We start from the raw sequence: 25,997 nt of genomic DNA, 5'->3' as shown, positions 1-25,997 counted from the left end.
GTTGTACTGTGCCTTTTTGGATACAGATTTGTGTGTAGTCACAAACACATAATAGTTTCTGCAGCTGTGAGACATAGAAAAAACTCTCAGTAATATCATATTTATACCATGGTTTAGTATCAGCGCCTGATTGAGTTTGACTTTGGAAGTAACTGAAGTAACTTTGTATTTGGAAAAAACCATGTTGCAAATACATTTATTTTTTATTGTTTTTGCTTTCAGGGTAAATACTGGCTGCTTGTGCATGAATCCACAAATGCTGGACTATTTTTACAATGCAATATAGATTTACCTTTGGAAACACCCCTACCAAATCTAAATCTCCCTACACAGTTTAAATCTGCCCCACCTGCCAATGTGCAGTTACTTACTTATTATTCTTTTGCTCCTAACTCTGAATCTACCCATACATATTTGTTTGGTTCTGACTTATACCTGCTTGACAGAGGCGTCACCATGTCTGGTAACACCTGGTGCGCACTCTGAATAACCCCTGCGCGCCGGAGGCACACCTGACTAAAGAGGGTGTGTGGCCTAAATAAAGGGGCATGGCCTTGCAGCGGATCCCGATAACATCACTCCGGGGGCAGCCCAGCATCATCAGAGATGCTGGGCTGCCTCCAGAGACTGGGCTGTCTGCACTGTCGACTCCTCTGCACTGTCGACTCTTCTTCTATGACAGGAGCCGGGTGCTGCAGAAGAATGTCACACTGCAGCACCTGACTCCTGCCACTGCACAAGAGATGGAATTTTGGTGTCACCACCTCTGATGGTGACACCCGGGTGTGGCTCGCACCACTCTCATGATGCCACTGCCACTTGAGCCTGGATAGGCGGGATTGGGCAGGACAGTGGCCATCTATCCAGTTACTGTTACTGCAGGTCTAGTACAGTAAGAGACTGTATCATACTTGCCTACTCTCCCGAGACCTGCAGAAGGGGCCTGATTTTTCAGGTAACCCCCCTGCACCCCTGGAAAAGTAGGGACTTCTCCCACATCCTGCCCACTTTCTAGTGAAGTGGAGAATGGGGAGAATTTTCGTGGGGTTTGGCCTCCAGACCCCCCCATCACCTCCCACCTGCATCTCCTCTCCAGGCAACTCCCGGAGAGGAAAATAAATATGTCGGTAAGTATGGCCTGCATGCAAAATTGCCAACACATGCTTGGCAAAAGCTAGATAATTTGTAGATGGTCTGATACAAATACTGGATGATGATGACGGTTTCCAGAACTAGTGAACTGATTGTGATTGGCTGTTAATTCTCCGCTGACGCTGATTAGTATTTTGTTTCAACTCTAAGGCATATGTTGTGCATTTTGTACGTATTTAAGCAAATGTTTGTTATTTTGCACACTAAGCAGGGAGTTATTTCTTCTCTAGTTTTGATGGCTTTGTTGCACCTAAAACAACTGCAACTTGTGGTAATACCACTACAATAAGGGACATATTTATAATGGGTTCAGGGTGTGCGGTGCACATGGACCCCTGGACCCATACTTTTTTTTATATATATATATATATATATATATATATATATATACTTACCTCTCTGATGTCCCACGGAGTAGCACTACAGAGAACGCCTGGAAAATGGCCGCCAGTTCCCGACTTCTACCACTGCTGTCAGTACGATAATGGCAGCCAGGGAGAGAGGAAGGGGCCCCAGACTGGGAGTGAACACTGCCCCCCTCCTCTCTTAATATGCCCCTGGCTACAAGCCATTCCTTGAATGTATTAAAAAAATCGTTCCATGGAAACTTGCCCCAGCCCCATGCTAGGTGCAGATTCTCTGTCAGATTATGGCCTCCGAATGGAGCGATTGTGTCGCATCCACTTCATTGACACGACTGCAACACTCTCATAACTTGACCATAAGACGGACTATTTGCGGGCATCTGAATAGCCACCTCCCTGTCACCTCCCAGGAATGCCCAATACATTTTCAAGACATTTCTGAGACCAAGGGCCAAATGTAATAGGTAGTCTGTTTTGGTAAATTGCGAGTTTGGTGCTAAACTCGCAATTTTTCACAACTCTCCAATGTAATAGGGTGTCTGTTCACTAAAACTCTCATTTTTCAGAGTTACTAAAACTCCCCATTCTCAAACTCGCATCCAGATGTTTTTACATTGAAAACAATCAACTCGCCCAATGTAATAGAGTGTCTGTTTCAGACTCGCAAAAAAAAGATTACCAAAAGTCCCCAAATAATAGACCTGCTTCAGGCTAGCGAGTACATCCTGAGCAGGTCAGAATAACACAGAAACATGCACATATCCATGAGATATGTACATGTTTCTGTGTGTACTTATGTAAAATGTTTTTAAATAAAAAAAAATTACGTGCACCCCCTCCCCAAAAGCATAACCAGCCCCGGGCTTTATAAAGCCTGTTCTGGTTCTAAAATAACACAGGGGCCAAAATGCGTAGGGGGCCCCTGTATATTAAGAACCAGCACAGGGCTTTGTTGAGCTGGTCCTGGTTCTGGAAAATCAGGGGACAAAATGAGTAGGGGTCCCCTGAAAATTCCAGAACCAGCACCGAACTCTTTCTAGCGGGGGGATAATGCCACAGCCAGGGAAAACCTTTCACCGGTTTCCCCGGCCAAAGCATTATCCCTGACCGCTAGTCAGTCCAGGCCGGGGATCCCTGGGGAGTTGGGTACCCCCCAATAAAGGGGTACCCCTCTCCAGGGCACCCCAGGCCTAGACTGATAGCCCGGGGCTATCCCCGGCACCCTATGGCCGTGGGTGCCGGGTTGATAGTGTTAGTGTAAAGTGTAAAAATTAATAAATGAATATGAGGTTAATCTTGTGGTTACATCAATGATACAATGTCGCGACATTGTATCAGTGATGTAACCACAAGATTGACCTCAATTAATCTTGCGGCTACGATGTAGCGGTTCCCACCATAGACTTCAATGGGGATTTCTCACCATAGAAGTCTATGGGAGTCACAGGCTGGCCGCATTCAGCTAATCAGGGAGCTGCTCCGACGGAGATGCTCCCTGATTGGCTGGCGGCCCCTTCACTGACGTGGCACACGTGTGCCCCGGTCATTTAGGCGGAGCAAAGGTATGTGTACACACATACCTTTGCTCAGTCCGGCATGGATCGGGTTTTTTGCGTTTTTTTATTTTAACCCCTGGATTGCCTACTTGGAGAAGTGGACGCGATCTACGCATAGGAGAGATGAGTATGGATTTTTTTTCTCAGGTACACCCCTATGGATTACTTCGGATACTAGGTGAGTATGTGTGAGTGTGAGTGTCCATGTATGTTTTATTAAAATTTTACTTTCACGGTGTATGTTTGTTTATTTCCGTATTTCTTTAGTTGTGGAACTACAAGTGCCAGGGGGCCCGTAATGCTCCGCATGCTGGTATTTGTGGTTCTCCAAATACCAGCATGCAGGGAAGACTTGCTGGTACTTGTGGTTCTACGACTAAAGACAATATGCAAACTTTATTTTTACACTTTACACTATAAACCCGGCACCCACCGCCCTAGGGTGCCGGGGATAGCCCCGGGCTATCAGTCTAGGCCTGGGGTGCCCTGGAGAGTGGTACCCCTTTATTGGGGGTGTACCCAACTCCCCAGGGATCCCCGGCCTGGACTGACTAGCGGTCAGGGATAATGCTTTGGCCGGGGAAAGCGGTGAAAGGTTTTCCCTGGCTGTGGCATTATCCCCCCACTAGAAAGAGTTCGGTGCTGGTTCTGGAATTTTCAGGGGACCCCTACTCGTTTTGCCCCCTGATTTTCCAGAACCAGGACCAGCTCAACAAAGCCCTGTGCTGGTTCTTAATATACAGGGGCCCCCTACGCATTTTGGCCCCTGTATTTTTAGAACCATAACAGCCTTTATAAAGCCCGGGGCTGGTTATGCTTTTGGGGAGGGGGTGCACGTCATTTTTTTTTTACACACACACACACAGAAGCCATCACGGATCTCACTGATCTGTGATGGCTTCTCTAAAACTCGCACCTTTTAATGCTACTTGCATTAAAAGGTGTCAGTTTACATAGTCCTAAACTCGCCTGCACTCGCAAATGCAGTAGCCTCGAGCTGAAAAGCTCGCAGGCTATTGAATTTGCAAGTTTCAGTACAAACTCGCACTTTTTAAAAGTGCGAGAAAGTGCGAGTTTGTACTGTTACTAAAACAGACTACCTATTACATTTGGCCCCAAGTGTCTGAATCGCAGCTGTGGACTCTGGACACATACACGGTGTGAATAGACGCATGCGCAGTAGAACATAATCACTCAACTGCAATAATTAATACGGTAGTTATCTAGTTGATAGACCTAATATTGATTAACAATGACAGTGTTTGACTTTTGGCCACACAACTCATATACAAATGTTTCTAGTTTAGCTGCTGCCACAGGCTGACCAATGGCTAGCCCGGCCCCTGATAACATGTATTATTTTGCATTTGTATATTTCTTTTTATCCATGCTATGCAATCATCCTATTATATCAGTAAGTAGTTCATAGTGATGGCATGTTTGAGCTGGAATCTCATATTGAATATACAATAATGTAAGGCTCTGTGTACATGAAAGAGTATTCAAAATTAACATACAGCTGCAAGTTGGAAAGAAAAAACGAGATGCTTTGGGCCTTATTATTATTTATTTATCTTTTAACAGCGTAGATGGTGGAGAACTCTTTGACAGAATTATTGATGACAACTGCAATCTCTCTGAAGTGGATACAATATTATTTATAAAGCAAATCTGCGAAGGAATTCAGTTCATGCATCAAATGTACATTATACATCTAGATCTTAAGGTACAACCATTTTGAACAAACATGTTGACAGAATGTCACTATGATGGTGACCAAAATGTGGCATCAATGGGTCAGCTGGCTCAAGCATTAGTATCTTGTATGGGAGGTTTACCAAGGGTCCTTCTTATTAATGGACAAACAGATCCACGCTATACATTTCTATAGACTTTGGGTGATAACAGATACTCCAATTAAAGTATCAAATACAGTAGAAAGCACCCAATACTAATAATCAGTTTTATTTATTTATAAAACTACTTCTCAACTTGGATAATCTTCTGGTTTTATACATTACTAAGGAGCCGATTTATCAATTTTGTCAATGTACCCCTGTTGCGTATTTTTTTAACATGGCAATAAGAAATTATTTTAGTTAGCAATTTATTAAATGTATTTTGCCATGATAGTGGCTCCAATATGAGCCTGCCCCAGAGAATAGTAAATAGTAAAGTGATAGCTTATGCCAGTAGTTCCTAAACTGTGTGCCATGGGGCACTTGCAAGGATGCCGCTAGTTGGTGGTCCAGGACCAAATCAAATTTTTTATGGTCCACGAAAAAAGGCAAAACCAGTGGTGTTGGTTGCCAATCATAAATTATGTGGACAAATAGAAGAAACAATGCTGATACACTATCACTTCATTGCCAGATTCAGACTTGGCTTGTCTGCTGGAAGCTAATCTTGCATTAGCTACCCTGCTTAGCCCATTAGGCTAGCCCTTCAGTTGCTGCAGTATCCTCTCCTCAGCTCCCTTCTGCCAGCCGGGCATCAGATGATGGTTATTTTTAAAAAGACAGTCTTCCTGCAGCCCAAGCTCACAGGGATTCTAATAGGATCACCAAAGGAGCCGAGAGGGGGTGAGCAGGTAATATTTCCATTTCTCCGGCCTGGGCCTGTTAGAGGAGCCTGGGTAAGCTGCATTGTCCTTCTGTGTGGCCGCCAACACCCCCTGTACAGCGACGAGGAGGAGGGAACATGAGGGCGGGGTGTGTGCACTCAGGAGGAATGTGTCAGCCGCTGTGCCAGGGCTATGTGATCGACAGGAGGCAGGGCACTTCCTGCAGATTACATAGCCCAGCCCACAGTAGCCGGCACCTATAGGAAGAGATTTCCTTCTGAGTGCATACGCCCCCACATTCCCTTCTTCCCGCTGTCCTGTGGTGCAGCAGCTGCTGACTCGGGGGACAAACGTTCACCTGTGTTGCTGTCGGCGCTCTCCTGTACAGAGCGCGGCACCAAACAAATGTTTTTTTCCAATATTTTACGAAGGGTCGTGGCCACACCTCCCCTGGTTGACCCCCCATAATACTGGTGCCCATAGTCCTCTCTATGACCTTGAGGATGGTCTGAGCTGCTGACTGACTGCAGCAGCCCTGCCTACCCTACCCTCTCCCCGTCCCAGTCAGCAATCATGTTGCTGGCTGCTCTTGCATGACTGTGAAGTCCTGTAAGAGGTGTAGTAAAATGTTTTATATAGTTAAAAAATAATGTGTATGATGTATGTAAAAATTTTAAAAAATTATTATCAGATTATATAAATAATATATATAAATAATAGGTATATGAAAACAGATTCATTATAATTTTATTAACAAATGTGCCGAAATACACTGAATAAGAGTTTAACAGTTATTATTTACATATTTTAATCATTTAACAAAATCAACAATTTTGGTGATATTTTTGGAAAAATTATCAGCCAGTTAAGTGGTTACATAATGGCCAGAAGAGTCGCCTAATAAATAGACCTTTAAGCATCAGAGGAAATTAGCATTAGAGTATATTTAATTCAGTGTAATGTGGCCTGTTGCTAAACCCTGAGTGAGTATGCAGACAATGTGTAACAAGAAGATGCATGTTCAATTGAAAGTTAGAATACTCTGTAATACATACAATAAAGTTACATTAACAGACTTGCTTTTGTACATAGGATGACTCAATTGATATTATCACAGTATGTACTTTAGTCATGTCATTAACAATGAATCGCATTTGTGTTTTTTTGTTTTGCTTTCTTTGTTTTCAGCCAGAGAACATCATGTGTGTAAGCAGAGCAGATTATCAGATCAAGATTATTGATTTTGGCTTGGCTAGAAGGTAAATTTTATACTATGTGGTAAATTGTTTTATGTTTATGTGGTAATATTAGAGGGATATAGTGAATAATAATTTGGGGGTTATAAACCAATTTCTAATAGGAATAATAAAATGTACAGCTAAAGGAAAGAAGGGTAGTGGGACTTGTACTGTATGTAGTGTCAGCACATACAAGATTAGGGAAAGTTTAGCATAGGCCAGGGCAGGGCATTTCCTATATGAGCATTTAGCTGATGTCAACATGCTACGTTTTTATAAGAATTATATCTGTCAACCAAGCCTGAGGTTTCTTTCAGTACTAGTTAAAATGTACCTTAATAATAATAACCACCTCTCTTGTTTAGTTGTCAGTCCCACCAGCTTTCAGCTGCATTACAGCGGCCTTTCTGTGCTGACCGACAACTTGTCATAAAGTAGTTATGAAGAAACACTGCTGACATTGTACAATGAAGACCGCATCAAGGGATGGCTAAGCTTAGGTGCAAGTGGTGGAAACCCCTTTCACGGTTTCTGAGGCAAATGTTCCTCTATATGAAGCAAACTTTACACACAAGCTTCTTTGTCTTCCAACTTCTGTTTGGTTTAGACACATCTTAATGCATATGTGCTTCATGCATATTTCTCTTCTGACATAGAAAATGATGTACGGTATAAGACCTACGAATTCAGTTATAAAATAAGATATTACAAAATGAAAAGCAGAAAGCATTTAAAAGTGAATATTCATTTTCACAAGTTAAATGATTTGTATATTGATTTCTCCTTATAAACTGCCATCATTTAACCAGAGACAGAAAACATTTACAATAAAGCACACAAACCGTCACGTTGTTTACAGAATCTGCTGAGATTTGATTTATGTGGAATAACCTCCTAGGCGTTCCTCCTGTAACATTGCAGCCGCTTTATTCCATTCTGGTTACTTCTCATTGTAAGTGTGAATGCTGTTTATGTTCTGTGTCAAACCTCATTCTATCTGTGGAGTATGTATGCTGGAAGGAATGGTGTAACATGTAATTACTGCTGTACACTGCCAAAATCTGAGCCTCTGTTGGGAGCTCTTATTCTGTGCCATTTCTTTGAAATTACACTTTATCTTTCTTTTATTCATGTTCTAGGTATAAACCAAGGGAAAAATTGAGAGTGCATTTTGGTACTCCAGAGTTCCTTGCCCCTGAAGTTGTGAACTACGATTTTGTCTCCTTTCCCACAGACATGTGGAGTGTGGGAGTCATCGCTTACATGCTGTGAGTTGGCCGAAAGCAGATGTCTGTTTTATGTGAAATATATTTTATCTATTTTCTTTTACATTTTTATTTGGTTTCCTGTCTATACAGGCTTTTGCTGAACAAGGTTTTGTAGCAACATTTGAAAGGGAAAACATGAGTGGCATAGCTGAAACAGCAAGGGCAACTGAAAGATAAATATTAGTATCTCCTCACACACCAGGCTAGAGTGAGCAGGCAGCAGATTTCATTATCATTCTTTAAACAAATAGATTGTGATCACATTAATTGGCTCTGTCTTGGCTTAAGAAACAATTAAGGATGGCATATTTCACACATTCTGTCCATTAATGGAATATGAAACAAAGCAAAACTTACGTAAAACACTGTATTTCTTCTTCAGGGTCCATAGGGCTCCACAGTGAGACCTTGAGGTGTAGATGGTGGTTGAGGACCGGGCACCATGCAGTTAAAGCTTTCAGCTCCCAGGATGCATCGGTCCATCCCCCTATACCCTGCCCTCGAGCCAGAGGCATCTCAGTTTCGTCGGTGCCCGGCCACAATCGGGTCACTATTATGCAGTGGGCTGCTTAGGCAGCCCAAATAGCTTTTATTTTATGATTTTTTTATTTTATATTTTCTTGCTGAGTGCACAGCAGCAGACTGTCCACAGGACGTCTGTGCTGCCGCTCTATCGCCCCTCCGGGCGCCGCAACACCAGCTTCGGCTGGGGATTTCGGCGGGCATCCCGGGGTCCTCGCTATTCGGGCCCGCGGACGAACCCAGACTGCAGACCAGATGCAAGGGGACAGGTAAGGCGGGTCATCGCTTGCAGTGTAAAAAATTATCCAATGCGCTGTTATTTAAAGCAGCAAGTAGGGGTTGTCAACGCTAATTTACCATCTTGGACGCTTTGACACATGAATATTGGGACAACGGCTACTATCACCGAAGGGAAGCAGCTACAAGTGGGTCCTATCCAGGTTACACTCTGTGCTTATACCAACAGGATTTGGACACAGGAGATATCATCTGGACTGAGTAATCAGGACATTCCACTTGGTAAATATTCGCTGGACCCTGCAAATGGAATATCAACTAGTCCTCACATTAGTGTCATATCAATTGGATTAAACAGTCCCCCAATAGCAATTCCATTGGACATTGAATTTTATGCTCCCAAGATATAGGGTATTTTTATATGCTATGTTTTTTATATTTTATGTTCAACAATAATATTATGAAATAAATGTGATATAAATTGCACACATATCTGTGTTTTAATCATATACAGCAACTTAATTCAGCGCCGGTATACACTTTTGTACATCGCTTGCAGTGACCCGTGGATTGGCAGTCATTCCTCCGGTTTCAGGGGACAGACCAGAGGCGCTGAGAGTGAATACAGGCTTTGTTCAAAGTGATCCACTAGACCACCAGGGTACAGATGAAGCGGGAATCCAGTGTCCTGGTGGTTAAAATTCAGCATGGGGAGGTCAGCTTTCCTCATTAAAGCGGCCCATCCCCTCAGCTCAGGGCGCCATTAATCTGAGGTCTCGCTTCCCTGAACTGCTCTTCTACTCTGACCACACCCCCTCAGAGGTCTCCGGCGGCCATTTTCTCCAGGCTCAGCCACAGCTCTCTCAGGTAAATGCAGGGTCCGGTCCCCCTAATGCATCTACAAAGGTTGCCTCGGCAGTTTGTGATTGTGTCAGGAGGCCATGAGGTCCATCACTGGGAGGCCCCATCTGCTCACTAGGTGTTGAAAAACCTCTTGGTGAAAAGACCATTCCCCGGGATGCACATCATGAAAGCTGAGGAAGTCTGCTTCCCAATTGAGAACTCCCAGAATGAACACCGCAGAGATAGCCGGGAGGTGACCCTCGGCCCATGTCAGAATGTGTGACACTTCTGTCATTGCTGCCCGACTTCGACTGTCTCTTTAATGGTTGATGTAAGCCAGTGTTGTGGCATTGTCTGACTGTACCTGTACAGGTTTTCCGTAAAGTATGTTTTGGGCCCGTATGAGGGCCCTGTAGACAGCTCGAAGCTCCAATATGTTGATTGGCAGGGTTGATTCGACCGATGTCCAGCAGCCCTGAAAGGAGTGTGGACCAGTCGCTGTGCCCCAACCCCAGATTCTGGTATCCGTTGTTAAGAGTACCCATACCGGGATCCAAGAGGGGTGACCCTTTGTTAGATGAGAAGTCTGTAGCCACCAAGAGAGTGACAGACGCACGTCCGGAGAGAGTACCATTGTCTGAGCTTTGATCTGATGGGGACATTATTTAAGGTTGCAACTAGTCCCGAAGTCCGACTTAACACAGATTTCTGCACACACTTCAAGGGGGTGCGATCAGAGATCTGCAATAAGTACAGCCTCGGGCTAGTCGCAGAAAGTAATTGAATAGCTCCCGGGAAAGGCCTACTTGTCAATAATAAAATCACTATGGCAGATGAGCCATGATTAAAAGAATTATAGAAATAAAAATTAATAAATGAATTACTTGAAATAGTGTGTGTGTATATATCTATATATATATATATATATATACACACACACACACACACACACTGAAGTGCTGAAAGTAATGGGATGGATGCCTAGTATCGTGTAGGACCCCCTCTAGTCAGCGAAGTGCAGCAAGTCAAAATGGCATTGATTCCACAAGTGGAAGGAAGACCTCGGGACAGATGACTTCCCATGCTGTCTGAATAGCTTCCCACAGTGCCCTGATATTTGTAGGTCAGGATCTTGGGTGCGAATGGATCTCTCTACCACGTCCCATAAATGATTGATTGGGTTTATGTCGGACGAACGTGGTGGCCACACCATTCGTCAGAACTCTACAGAATGCTCCTCGAATCAGTTCTAGACAACTTAGGACCGTTGACACTCGGGTGAGTCTTCTACTGCCATATCCGATGGAAGCTAAAGAACACTGCCTTGACCCACTGGATAGGCGTCTGGCCCCTCCTGCATTGTATGTGGATGTAATTTGAGCCAGTGTCGCTTGTCTGTTACCATGGACAACTCTGGCCAGACATCGTTGATAATGATAATTAAGCACCCGGTCACTGCGCTGTCCACTGTGGGTGGTAATGTCTTCCATGAGGTATTCCCGTACGCACATGACACTGTAGATCGAGGAATTTTGACTATCTGCACAACTTCGTAAATGGAATGTCCCATCCATCGGGCACCCATTACTATGCCCCGTGCACCTCGCCTTGCCATGAGCAGCCTAGCTGGTGTTTAAACTGGCTCACGAGATGTCAGATTACAACTGAAGCAGATCCGGACATTTCCAAGATTCCTTGACTTTTGGCACTTCAGTGTCTATGGGGCATATTCAATTGGGCGCGAGGTTTAGCGAGGAAAAAACACAGTGCCCCTTCACCGAATTTTGGATTACCGCGGCTATGCGCACTCCCAATAACCGCAGTATCCAATTTAAAAAAAGTGGTCATGGGATTTTCAGCTCTGAAAACCCCACGCCACGTAAAAAAAAAAATTCTGCACTTACCTGCCTGGGAGTCTCCGGTGGTCTCCACGGCTCCCGTTGGCCTCCCCTCTATCTTCTCACTGGAGAGGGGGCTAGTGGGAGTCCCGGGGGCTGGTGGGAGGGGCAAGGGCTGCTGGGAGATGTAGTTTTCCCAGCGCCCATTCCGGAGGGCCACACTGACACTGAGGGGGGCACACATACACTGGGGCTCACACACACTCATGCACACACACACTCACTCATACTCACTCATATACACTCACACACACTACATACTCATCACCGCTACTGGAGTTCAGGTCCTGACACTGGATGCAGAAGACAGCACTTCGGAAGGTGAGTAATTACTGACTAATTAAGCTAATTGGAAACTTCCAAAAGCTTAATTAGTCATTAGGAGGGGTGACACCGGGGTCCCAGAGCAAGTCCCACTGATTTTTCCTCAAATTAGCGATTTAAAAAAAAATCACACTTGCTCTGGAGGTGCGAGTATAAAATCCTCCCGGGGTGCAAAAGAGAAAAAAAACGCTCCTAATTGAATAACAAAGAACCCGCACCTGCAGGAAAAACCTTGCAGGTGCGGGTTTTGCTTTTCTCGCACGAAATTGAATATGCCCCTATGTGTGTGTGTATATATATATATATATATATATATATATAATATACAGGATGGCCAGGTGCGTAGCTAGACCTATGGAGGCCCAGAGCAAAATTTGGTTGTTAGATCAAGATACAGGCCCGTATTCAATTTGAAGCGTTAAGTCCGGATCCGCATTAAATTACCGCCGATGACGTCACTATCGACTGTTTTGGTTTTACTCCGTATTCAATTTGAAAGACTTTCCGCCTAGGCAATGTAATAGGCGGTAAAGTATTATAAAGAATTGGGGTTTTGGGGTGCAATGTTGCGGAAACCTCCGTGCAGCCTTCAGACAGTCCCCCAAAGGTAATCTGTGTCAAAAAAAAAAAAAATTTAGGACACCCCAAAAATTGTCTTTGATAAAGGGGGCCAAAAAAAAAAATGTTGAGGTACAAAGTTAAAACTAGCGAACTTGACTCTGGGGGGGTCCCCAAATATGCCCCAGGTGTTTTTTTGATTGCAGGTGTTTGCGGCAGGTGGATTTTTCACAATTTTTTCAACTTTAAATATGCTGACCCCCATTTTCAAGTACCCCAAATTTGCTGGTATACTTTATTTTCTGGAAAAAATACTTCTAAATACTATTCTGCATCAGGTATAGAAAAACGCTATTTAGCAGCTATTGAGCCCATTTAAAAACACCAAATACAATCAGCAAGTCAAATCGGGGAGTACCATAGTGAACTCCCATGTCAGAGCATCATTTGGGGGGTGACAGGCTTATTTCCCCAAAAATGACAGTACTTTCCGCTTGCTACAGTATCGCCGGGTGCCCTTTACGCGTACTTTGAAATTGAATATGGGGTAAAGCGTGCACGCGCGCGATACTTTAATGCCTACAAAACAGGCGAAGTTGGCATTAAGTCCGGACCGCGTTAACTTAACATGGCTCGGCTCAAGTTGAATACGGGCCACAGTTGGCACTGCATAACGGAAACTTAATTATGGCCACCCATATCTCTATGATTAATTTATGTTAATTTATTTAAAATGAAAAAGTTATTTAATTTACTAAAGTATTGTTACTTTAATAGTTGCTTCATTGGTTCATATCAGCGTTAAGCTATGCAGGGCCCCATACCCACTGAAGTGTTTGTTTTTGTGGTTTTTTTGGGTGGGGGGTTTCATTACATAGCAATGGTAAAAAATGCAAGTGAAAATGCATGTCAAAAGCAATGCATTTGGCATGTATTCAAAAGAGTTTTATGTGCGTGTTTTGTACAAATACATTCTTTCTGCTTTTGTTATTTTTTTTGTGTACAAATAGTTTTCCTCTTGCTCTAGCTGAACGTATGTGAAAAATGCAAAAGTAATAATCCTTATTACCTGCAAGTGGTTATACTCAGAGTCTTCCCAGTGAGATTAATGGACTTTGGGCCTTATTCAGAGATGTACGCAATGCCGATATTTACGCAGGTCGAGCAATTGTTTACCATTGCGCATGCGTGTAACCCACACTGCGCACTTACAGTTATTGCTTTGTGATAATGCTCGCACGGAGGATTCAATCACAAAGTGAGAGACTGGTAGTAAGCATTTGGGGGAGATAACGGGGGTGGCTAACCAAACGCAGACGTGTCTGGTCATTTAAACCTTGGCTCACTCGCATGCATAAATTAGCTACTGTATTGCGATCTCCTGCACAGCATGAGAGCTCTCTGCGTGTTAGGAGAGATGCTGTGTCTGAGACAGGTTAGCTGCATGGCTACCCTATCTGTGTCGATGTTCCCGATGTTTACACTGGTGCGTGATGTCGGACAGATATGAAAAGGCAGCAGTGGGCGTCCCTGTGCTCGGGTAAACTTTGGGAACATAAACATTAGCATTAGCGTACATCTCTGAATCAGGCTCTCTGTCAGGAGCATTGATGTGTGTTGAATGTACTGAAATGGAGCAAGAAGCATTCACAAAGACACACCACTAAGCAACTATAGTTAAACACATGCAGAAATGCATATACTGTATATCTAGTCGCATGGTTAACAATGGGTTATAAACTTATATTTCCCATTATCCTTTTACATGCTTTCAACTGGTATTAACAGTGCTATGAAGCAACATTTTTTTAACACTAGTGGGTATGAGGCCCAAGGTAGTTTCATATTTACATGAAGCCACAGTGTGATTCAGAGGTGGACACTTTTGCAGCCGCTGCTACTTATTTTTACAGAGTTGCAGCTTTGGCTTCATGCTAATGCCGCAGCGGACGGGCTTTCTACAGAGATGCCTACCTGCTGCGGCACTCATCCGCCTCTGGTATATTAAGATGTACCATCGGTCATATCGGTCGCACCATCAGACGCATCATCGGAAATTGCTCCTACCCTATGGCAGGTGCAATTTCTCCATCTAAACATCTTTGGATGCAATCGCTGATTGCGACATGCCAGGTCTGGCTAGCTACCCCTGTTACCTCCCAGAAACGCCTACCGAAATTGAATGATTCTGCGTGTAATTTCAGTCTGCATCTTTGTGCGGTAACCATCATGATGAAAGAGCAGCGGTACTCATACGCATGCGTAGACTGAAAACATTGGCCGATTGCGTGCGATATAAACATTATGTGCACCGCTGAATCAGGCCCAGTGTCTCTTATTTGAGGGACTATCCTTTGCTAATTCATAGAAGTGTGTATACTGTACATACATGATATGTTCTTTCTACGTCACAGTTTTATAACATTATCATTGACATTTTTGCACCTAGGTTGAGTGGGCTCTCGCCATTTTTAGGTGAAGATGACAATGAAACACTAAACAACATCGTTGCATCTCAGTTTGATTTTGAAGGAGATGAGTTTCTAAATATTTCAGAATCTGCTAAAGATTTCATCACAAAGTTACTTATAAAAGAAAAATGGTAAGCCACGTCTACTAACCAAAAAGCTAAGGGAATAGGAAAAAAATCTGTTTTGTACTCGTATGTAGTGAAGAAATTGGTGATGCTTATAAACTGTTGTTCACAGTTTAAATGGGAAGTTTGTGTAGTGTTTTAAGGAATACATACAGTTTTTTCGTTATTTTTTGGTGGAGGGTGCATTCACAAATCAAACTTGTGTTTTTTCATCACGTTTTCCCGAACTCCCAGGAAAGTAGATCAACCTACCATATCCCACCTAGTTCAACAGTGAAGTATGAAGTGGGCAATCTGGCAGCTTCATTATGCAATTTGCAGTAAGCACATCATTAAGCCCACCCACCACAGCGTGAAGTGATCCCTGTGGTGTGAACTTACCGTAATTACATTTTAATTAAGTCCTTAAATAGGTTAATAGTTCCTCAGTATAGATGTACAGTAGTTCCTCTTCATTCAACCAGAGGTGGTGGGAAAGAGTTCTCAAAAACAGTTTGCTCCTCTGTCCTCTTTGCAGAATTCTTATTTAGTGGATCACTAAATGTATATCCCTTTCTTTCAAACCTGGAATCAAACCCTCATAGCAAGAAAGCACCCAGAATAATGGCCAATGGCCACAATTTAATTTGTTCAAATATTTTCTACTTAAAAATTGGTATTCATTTTAAGAACATGATTTCATAAAATCACATAAGAAGCAGTGTAGCCCAACTGGTAGTGTGATGTAATAAGCCTTCTGTATCACCCTTAGAGGGGTGTGAGCTCTCAACAGTGCTGTCTTGTGATAAGACTTCTTTAGGGGTAAATCATATAGTAGATGAAAAGGTATTTTACTAACAGAAGGCAGAAGGCTGACTTACTAGAAATAGAGGGTCCACATTGAGGCTGCACAATGGCCCCTTCCTGTCTTAAACCACCCCTGGCTTGTCCTATACATAAATATATACATGTATTTCATTCAAGATTTCTACTAATATGCAAAATGTATTTGTTTTCACCCCCATGTCATTGTTGTTTGCTCTACAGCTGGAGAATGAGTGCAACTGAGACTTTAAAACATCCATGGTTGTCAGACTCCAAATTGCACTATAGAATCAACAAGCAGGTTTCTGCGATGGTATGTTCTGTGTTTTATACTATCATAGTTTAACTAGAAACCACAGTACATTAAAATATTGTTAGGTTGATCTAATTTTTTTTCTGTCCTGAAAATCAGAAAAAGCACATACTGTATATCCCTTAAATTTAATAACTACATTGTAGTAGAATAAAATGGGTATTTTTGAAGCTAGACATACTCAAAAGTCGAAAATTACAACTGTCCAATGTCCCTCACTCACCACAGTAAGCAAGTTCCAGTAATTTAAGAGGAGGAGCATTGTGGAAAGCCTAAGGCCTCAGAAGCTCTTAGAGGTCTTTTTGATGCAACCGTGCTCCCCCTTTCGAAGAAGGAGCGGCCTGGTACCCCTTCAGACATGTTTAATTTTAGAGGATATGATCTCTCCTTTTCATAAAAATGTGTGTATGCTTTCTTAAATTATGTTCCATTTACAAAGAAAATCCCAAAAATAAAATAATAAAATGCTTTTGTTTGTTTTTTATGTTTTGACAGATTATTAACCACTCCATGCCTGTTATTTTCTGTTATAATGTATTATGTGTAGAGATGTGCGGGTCCAGTTCTCAGAGAACTGACAACAACCGAATTTAGGGGTTCCAAGTCGAACCAAGTCCGAGTTCGGAATCACTTTGGGGTACTGAGTCGAACCGAGTCCCCGCTCTTCGGAACTCAGATTTACAAACGGAACGCGGGTTTTAGATTGCATGCTAACAGGTCCAAAACAAAGGATGAATCTGGATCCAAAACCAGAACGCAGGGGTACGCGCACATCTCTAATTATTTATATGGTTATCTTTTAGTTGTAGGTAGCTTACTTATTATTAAATATATGCATTATATGAAGAAGGAAAAATCATTGCAGCCTAAACTTAATGAAGTGCCGCCTTACCAAGTCACACCACACAGAGAGAAAGAAAGAAAAGGCTGCGGGACAGAATTTTTTTAATCTCGTGGTTAATAATATAAAAATATGTGAGGATGAAACACATGCAGTTATTTCCTATGTACATGTTCACAAATAGGCGATAAAACAAACTATTCATATTTATTTTTTCAATTTTAGAGAAAGATCCAAAGCTGTTCTTTGCCGGAGGCACCTGTGGATCAGTGACATGTTCCAGATGAGTGATAAGCAGGTTTGTTATAATTTAGCAACATAAAGAAATACATACATTGCACCTCTCTTAAAGTATGTTTACAGTGACTGCTTGCAAGTATTGTCTGGATAATAGTACATTGTACAATTTTGTAAGTGTCACTAAGCCTGTTATACATAACTGGGCATCATTTAAAAGGCACATAAATATTAATATATATATATTTGCCAAATCACCCAGGATGTCTGGGAGACACAAGAATATCAAGTTGTTATCCCTGGACCATGAGGATGCAAATTGCATTGACGTACTCCCTGTACTTACCCCCTTGACCTTCAGCAGCACACTAAAGACATAGCGATGTGCTCACAATCAGCCGATGTGTACGATTTCCCTTGAAACTCTCCCCGGCAGCTCTGCACACGATCTCCACACGATCTGCACATAATTTGGTGTCCAATCTTCTTACGATCTCTCTTGCATCCAGACATTCACAGTGCATCAGGTCCTAGATTGTCAGACCTGCCCTACTGCACGGCAGATCTGACGATGCGATGTGCGACCAGCGGGGACGCGCCTCGCATCGTGATCGTGAGTGGGGACTCATGATTTACTCAGGATTTGCCCATATTTTACACGATCTGTCATTCCAATGTGTCGTAATCGGCCAGATCGTGTACAATATCACTATGTGTGTGGCCAGCATAACACCTATTTTGGTAATCGGTATATAATATCGCCGGACCTAAGCCCGGCGGATGAAATCCAGATGCTGGAAGGCCAGCAGATGAAGATCCCGACTAAGGTAAGTAAGTCAACTAACCCAGTATTCAGACGCCTATCTTTAGTCCCATGCCGAGCTTTCACTTTGAAGATTTCGGCAGTCGGCATTTTGACCGCTGGCATCCTGACTACATCCCCCTATTTTGTAGGACATTTAGGTCAAATGTACATAAATAATTACATGTTTAAAGGAGTTTATAAGCTTTTTTAATTTGTTCTACTTCTTAATTTTACATTTACAATTATTGGAAGGTAAACTTTTTGTGGACCTGTTTGTACACTTTTTGTGGAAATGAGTTCATAGCTTTGTGCCACTGGGCATCACCGAAAAGTCTAGATGCTCACATTACTGGCTATAACAGTTGAAAATCTTCACCAATTTTCCTTTGCACTTTTGTGGAGTACTGGTCATAAACTGTCTTCACTCTTCACCCAACTGTTCCGGAGGCACTTCCTGGTCATCACTATGAATTGAATTCCCACCTTTATTATTAATGCTGTCTGGTGCAAGTATATTTGCAATAAAGGTGTCTTAAATGATCAGATATGTTTTACTTTAATGGTTAAAAATCAGAATGATTTATTTTAAAAAAGATTTTGTTTAATAGTCCTATTTTAGAATAAGTATACAATGTAATTATCTATCAAATGGACACAGTGTCAATAATGTTTGTATTTATGATATAAACTAGTCACCTTATTTGGAAAAAGTGGGAGCACTTTGCTTCGAGCTAACATTCCAAACAAGTAATAATAAGGGTTTGAGAGTAGCGTAGCCTCAAGTAATAAAAATAAGAGAATGAACTCTTGAACTAATGAGTATTGTATTTTGTTTTTCAGAAACACTGCTGTGTGGCTTCTGCTGTGAGACATTTGAGCAGTTCTGGTGCTGTGACCTTCCATGAGATGACTTGGGTAATTACCAGCTGGACTAGCGCCATTTCAACTACAGGGCTTGGCTAACTTTACTCCTCTACTTTCACATGTTGAACTGTATCTGTCACCAATCCCTGAGTCTTGCTAACTATTTCCAAGGGTTTGACATGACTAAGTATCCTTACCTGTAGTGGTAAAGCAGGAATAGGCTCATATTGCCAGTTAAAATTTATTGCCTTCTGCTCATTATATAGTTCTGAAAATCTCCTAACATTCACACTTGTACCACATGCCCGTATCGTGGCTTTCTCCTATAACACACTCTACTTACACAAATTTAAACTACACACGTGTTTGACATTGGATATCTTGCTGATAACCCTTTTAGCCTGGAACACTGTCAGTGTTTTCATGTCTGGGTGGTCTATTGTCAATAAAATTAGTAGTTTACAACTTACTAATAAAAGGAAGAATCATAGCCATATGCAGTAAGTCATGTGTAGTACAGATTCCTAGTGGCCATTGTGCTGGAGCAACCTAGCTTCTCAGTGCTTGGTGACACGTTTGACTGGACCAACTTGATATTTAAAATGTAAAGGCTTTGCTTTTGTAGATTTCATATATTCAGGCTAAGCGACTTGTCCATTTAGATTGTGTCATTTAGAGAAATTCACTTTACTTTAAATGAAGCTGCTATTGTATTATTTTGCTTCGCTTTAGACGATAGTACATTTCGTGTTGGTCCATCAAACCATGTCCAAAATGAGTTCAGTATGTACAGTAAATACATGCAGAAGGGGGATCTATGTCGGTTCATGTTTACAATAGGGATTCAGGTGCTGTGTCTGTGATCAGCAGCTGATCTGAGTCTCAGGTGTACCTGATGTTTGGTAGTGTACTTTTATACCCACGCATTTGGTTAGGGTTATGGATTACTGAATGGATGCTTTTATTAAGAGTATGATGTGGCTGCCATGACTTATCTGTGAAATCATAAACACTGAAAATATGTCAATTGTTTGACAAGTTAGCCTTTAATAAAGGCTTTTTAAGATTAAATTCTCGTAGTTGTAGAGTTTGAAACTAAAAACATCCTTCAAACACTGGAACATCTGATGGAGTGACCTTCATGCTGCACAAAATCCCCAGTCATGTATCCAGACTTGTCACTTTACACGTTGGTGTATGTGATGGCTAGGGTAATACCACAGAGGGCTGCAATACCTTCTCCTTTTGTAACTAAAGAAGTGTAGCATTTGATTGCTGCTTTCCATTTCATTACTGTTTCTTCTCCATTTCTCTCACATGAGTTTTCCATATGCACTTGAGGATTGTGAAGCTCTGCATAGACACAATATTGGAAAGGCAAAGAATACTTGTAGTAATGAAACGCCAATTTCTTCGCCCTGTACAAAATAATCCTTCAAGTGGAACTAAACCCAACATGTTGCAGTAAGCAGTGACCCATGCTCTCCTAGCTGTTTTTGAATGTCAGACCAACACTGTGAACTTGAAAAACAACTCAGAATCAATTTAATAAGACTGACATATATATATATATATATATATATATATATATAAACAGTATATATATATTTTTTCATGTTGAGGGTTTAGTTCCAATTTGAGACATTCATATAAGATAAATATATGTATATATTGCTATATGCCACCACAATGTAGCTTTTGTGTCAAATTGGAAATATTTTTCAGTGGGTCCCGCTATTACCTAAACTGGGGATTCATAACCGGATCACAAGGCAAAATATTGACTGCCATGTCATTTAGGGTGGGTCCATATCATCCTTCACTTAAAAACATATTATGCACAAACACTTTAACATAGCTAAAATCCAATACTTTAATATGAGTTCTTGTATTAATATTTGTTTATAAGCCTAGAAATTGAACCATAGATCTCAAAGTTGATTTGTAAACAAAGGGCTCCATGTACTAATGTACGCAGAGCCCGGTGCTCCATTTTTGAAGAGCGTCACCATATATAAAGTCCTGGCTTATATTTAGGTTTTTTATTTTTAAATGTTTCTTAAGAATATAAAACATGTTTAGGTATGATTGTAAATTGATTGAAATGTACATTGTGATTCTACGATTTCACTGTTGCAGTGTAATAAATATTTCCTATATTCACCAGCAGAAAATGTTTACAATATGTTTGGTATGTCTGTTTTAAAAAGTTTATTTGAACAATCATTAAATGCTTAGTAAGGATTAGGGGAGATTATCTATGCAGCAGTCAGCCTTCAGCGTGCTTTATTTACCTTGAATCACATGCTTTTCAGTGATATTTTGCGCATAATTCATTTTGGAATCAGTCGTTTAGTGACTATAATATTTTCATCTTTAGTCTGCTCTCAACACTTACTCATGTCCAGATTTGCAAATACATTAATAGATTTGAATGGTCTATTTATAATTTTTAACATTTTACTAGCAAACAAATATTGTTCCTAACATAGGACCAAAAAAATGATCGGATTGTTCTTTTTGTTGACTAAAAAATGCCATGTACTGTACTATATATACATGGTTAGTAGTAGTACACCAATAGCAGCCACTGAGCAAACTCCTATGATCACTAACTCAGTCAAGGGTAGTCAGCAAAAGGAACAATAGATATGGTGGATACAAGATATAATCATTCAATAATTATATATAGAACAGCTACTGTATATAAACAAAATGTAGCATACTAGTAATTGCATGTCCAGGATCCAAGCCCATTCAGTCTCATACACTGCACCGCAATAGTCCTGATTTTGGCCACACTGTCTGAATTGTCTTAATTTTAAAGTGACAGGCCTGCTAGAAAGTGGATGTGTACAAAGATATCTGGATTTTGGTGGATAATGAATGAGTAGTGTTCATTGGTCTGAAATGGGGCAGGGCACCTCTGGGTAAAAAGGGCACTATTGCGTGTGTCCTTGAAAGAGGGTGTGGTCATTCTAAAAGGGGTGTGTCCGTAAGACACACACCCTTTACATTACTTAGCGGGCGTTCCCAGTACTCATGGAGATGCTGGGCAGCACCAAAGCTCTCACTACAGTGTGAACAGATGCAGAGCGCGAATGTGCACTGCATCTATTCACCCGACGGTGATTGTTTCATCACAACTTTTCACTGTGGCCCGCCGGTAGGGACAATATACGGTTGGCTGTTTCAGTATGGCACCATCATAAGGTCATGGCGCATTTTAGCATTTCAAAATAGGGCAGGGCGCAGCCCCCTAACTAAAACAGCCTAGAGGGAACACTAAATTAGGATTGGTTTTGCCATGGAAGGTGCATAATTTTCCCAAAAATTTTTATTGTGAAATGCCATGTGGTATGCAGCCGATGTACAAATTAAGACATATTTACTGCCATGAGCCTCCAATAACATAGCCAGCATCAATAGGGCTGGTTGGAATATGACTGCACTCACAGCCTAATAGTTTCCATCAATTGTCATCTTCCAAATGCATTAACCAACATGTTCTAAAGTAAACCAATCAATTTTAGTCATATTATAATCGGGTATGGACAATGTTTTGGGGCCACACATAGGGCCTGATTCAGACCCGCTCGCAAGCGCTATGCGCTCACGAGCGGGTCAATGTTATTCCACAGCGCATGCGCACGCCGGAGCCGGCTCCGACGTGCGCATGCGTGAGACCCGGCTAGCGACGGGTCTCGCACCAAAAGGGGGCGGCTGTTGATTTTGATCGACAGCTCGCACGCTTTGGAGGCGTGGCGTGGGGGTGGCTTCACAAATGGAGGCGTTCCCATGCGAACGCCTGCCGTTTGTGGGCGGCCCCACCGACATCACCAGTGCAAGCTCTCTGGGGCTTGCGGCCACGTGACCCTACCACAAGGGTCTCGTCACAAGCCCGATGGTCGCGATGGTCTTGACCATCGCGACCATCATCCTGCCTGCTCGCAATAGCTGTGGCCACTCCAAAAAAAATAAAAAATGCCCTGATTCAGAACGAGCGCTCTTTCAGAGCGTCCGGCTATGAATCAGGGCCATACTGCAGTATTGGGTTCCTTGTCTGATACTGCTACAGATATCCTAGTATGTGTGTCAATCATAAGGCCAGACCCCTGCTGGAACATTGCCTACATAAATTAGATTAAATAAGAGAGTAAATCAGTAGCTTCATACTCCAGTGTATTCAGTAAGGCTAAGGAATTTCTACCATGTGAATTTTATAGCTAACTTTCACTATTAATTTCCCATATATCTACTATTATAACTAGGGTTACTACCACAAAGTGTATGCACAAACCCTTTTTGAAAGTAGAGAAAAACTGAGCATTATAGATACTGTAGGTCATGTTATCATTTTATTTAGCTTTTTTTTTATAATTTTCACTGAGTTTGAAAAGTTTCACAAAATCTGAAGTACTTTTAGGGTACATTCAGACAGACTATTCTGTAGTGTATTTCTGAAGCACTTTGAGTGGCTCATTTTTCACTTTTAACTGTACAATAGCTATAACATATATTCATCTCCTTTGGAATTTTTCACATTTTTCAAATAAGCAGAATTGGATCTATTTGGAGATTCTCAACAATGGAATCCGTGTTCTTCCAAAAAAAAAAAAAACCCAATCATAAAATAATTGATTACATCAGTGCCCAGTTCCCTGTTGATGGCCATTTAGCCGCAACAAAACTATCTTTAGTCTAGATGGATAAGTCTGTATTGGCTTTGCACATCAAGACATTGTAATTTTCTTCCATTAATCAGTGTAATATTGCTTGAGTTTGATCAGGTTGGTGAACAACAATCATTATGCAGAATCTCATTGGGACTGAGGTCTGGGCTTTGACTGGGCCACTCCAATATATTGATACTTATGGTGTTTAAGGTACTCCAATGTGACTTTTGCTGTATGCTTTTGATGATTTCCTGCTAGACTATACAACTTATCTCAAGTCCCAGACTACAACAGGGTTTCCTCCAAGATTTATTTATTGTGTTGTTTATATTGTGCTTTGTGATTTTGTCCTTGAGTTTGAAAAGTTTGCTGATGTTCTTTGATTTTTCATAAAGAAACTATTGTTTGGAAATGTACTAAGTAACTGTGTGACCTCCATCAGGCAGTTGTATTTATTTTAGAATCAATTAAAATGCTTTACTTTACATTGGTTATATTAGCTTTGAAGACAGCTGATCGCTCCAGAGTTTGTTTTTTGGTGTACTGTATAGTAGAAAAAAGGGTGACTATATATGAAATCAATTATTGCCCTCTTTTTATTATAGAATTAATTTTAAAAAAATCATTACAATTGCTTTTAATTTAACATTGCAGAGAATACAGTAGCAGGAATTTCCAAATAAATCAGTTTTCATTCCATTATATTAGAAAATATAATGTGAAGAATGCCAAAGAGGGCGAATTCATCTTAGCTTACTATACAAAAGTGAGCAGTGCACATAGCCCCTATGCTCTGATTACACACAGATCCGGATACCATTTGTTACATGTTTGTAGTGATTTCACTGATGATGCAGGGACAACACTAGACACTCTGCTGGACTGCTCATGAACTGCAGGACTATTCATACATTTTATCAATTGGACACTGAAAGATTTTGGGCCTGATTCAGAGCCGTTCGCTATTTGTGGTCGTTCGTTCAAAAACAAGGGGTGGCTATTCAAATGATCCGTTCGCAAATTGCAGTCTGTTCCCACCTCTAAGTCTGAACGAGCGAGCAAAACATACGCTCGTTTTTTTGATAAAAACGCCCCCTGGCCGCACGCACCATACGTCATGTCCGCTATTTATTAGATTAATCGAGTACATCGTACAGCGTATGAACTGCTCGCTATTCTTGTGGTTGGTGTTTTCAACCGCTATTTTGCGAGCAGTTCTGAGTTACAAAAAACCAAGTGACGTGGTCAATGACGCTGCTGTATTAATTATGCACTCCCTTAAAACGCCCGTTTTGACCTTTAAGCACGCCTGCGTTCGGATCTCCACTCCCCGTTTTCAAGCACCTTCCCCTGTTACCACCCACATACGCCTCATTCTGTCACTCAAAATAGCAGGCCCTCGCTATATTGCGTACCAACGATTTTCGGCCGCACTGACTGGTTCGCGCATGCGTACTAAAAACCGTACGCATGCGCAGATGTGCGAACATCGCTCGGAACGAGCGTACTGCCGCTAGCGAGTGGCTCTGAATGAGGGCCTTTATTTTCATTATTCATTGTTTTCATTTCAAAGTGATGAAAACCTCTGACCTTTACCAAAGCTGTTTTGATTCACTATGGACACTTTCAAAGAGGATATTCCAAATACTTGATAGATAATTTATGGATAATTTGTTATTTTAGATTGATATATTATTGTTATGTATGTTTTATTTTATGTTAGTCTCTGGCTTTTAACCTATTATTCACAATTATTAAAGAAAAATTTGCCTCGTCTCTTTAATTATTTTAAACCATATTTTTTTGCACTTGCCATTGAGGAAGTGAAATCTACTCTACACACTGATTATATAGTGATTATTTCTTTCTTCCTTAGCCCCTGTTCTGAAAGTTCAAGTTACCTTCTGAGGTTCAGAACCACTAAGGTAGCAATAGACGCGCAGATATACATTTAGGGATGCATGTAATGATTTGTTTTGTTTGCACTATAATTTATTGATGTAGAAAAAACACTTATTTCATCAATTATTTCAGCAGTGTATTGTAATAATCATTTGTATATCAGGTAGTGTTGGTTATTATGAAGGTACTGTCTTTTCCTCTGCATTTGTAGTTACAGTGACTAAAGCTGCATACACACGGTACGATCTGTACCACCAAGGACTTGAAAGCTATCTTTGAAAGATGTCTTTCAAAGAGATCTTTCAACGATATCTTTCAGTGAAGTCATCCTGCCACATCTCTGAACAGGTAAAGTGGACAATATTGTGCAAGTTGGCCTGCATGTACACACGATCATAGATATCGCTATCGTTCATGCGGGAACATGCATCGTTG

At 41.5% G+C, this 25,997-nt stretch overlaps 1 protein-coding gene across 4 annotated transcripts in view; it reads left to right on the top strand.

Annotated features, from left to right (window-relative positions):
* MYLK4 (myosin light chain kinase family member 4) overlaps positions 1 to 21,243 on the top strand; it is a 212,506-nt gene extending 191,263 nt beyond the window's left edge. For all 4 annotated transcript variants that reach the window (XM_088471724.1, XM_088471725.1, XM_088471722.1 and 1 more), the window contains 7 exons: positions 4,658 to 4,799; positions 6,825 to 6,895; positions 8,014 to 8,142; positions 14,974 to 15,126; positions 16,147 to 16,237; positions 17,304 to 17,376; positions 18,961 to 21,243. In XM_088471724.1, coding sequence (XP_088327850.1) covers positions 4,658 to 4,799; positions 6,825 to 6,895; positions 8,014 to 8,142; positions 14,974 to 15,126; positions 16,147 to 16,237; positions 17,304 to 17,351 — 634 coding nt within the window. In that variant the 3' untranslated portion in view covers positions 17,352 to 17,376; positions 18,961 to 21,243. The remainder of the gene's footprint in view (positions 1 to 4,657; positions 4,800 to 6,824; positions 6,896 to 8,013; positions 8,143 to 14,973; positions 15,127 to 16,146; positions 16,238 to 17,303; positions 17,377 to 18,960) is intronic.
* Positions 21,244 to 25,997: the final 4,754 nt, after the last annotated feature.

This window comes from Taudactylus pleione, unplaced genomic scaffold, assembly GCF_031769625.1.
Source record: "Taudactylus pleione unplaced genomic scaffold, aTauple2 ptg000116l, whole genome shotgun sequence".
NCBI classification, from domain to species: Eukaryota; Metazoa; Chordata; class Amphibia; order Anura; family Myobatrachidae; genus Taudactylus; species Taudactylus pleione.
This window is presented reverse-complemented; position numbering and strand designations above follow the sequence as displayed.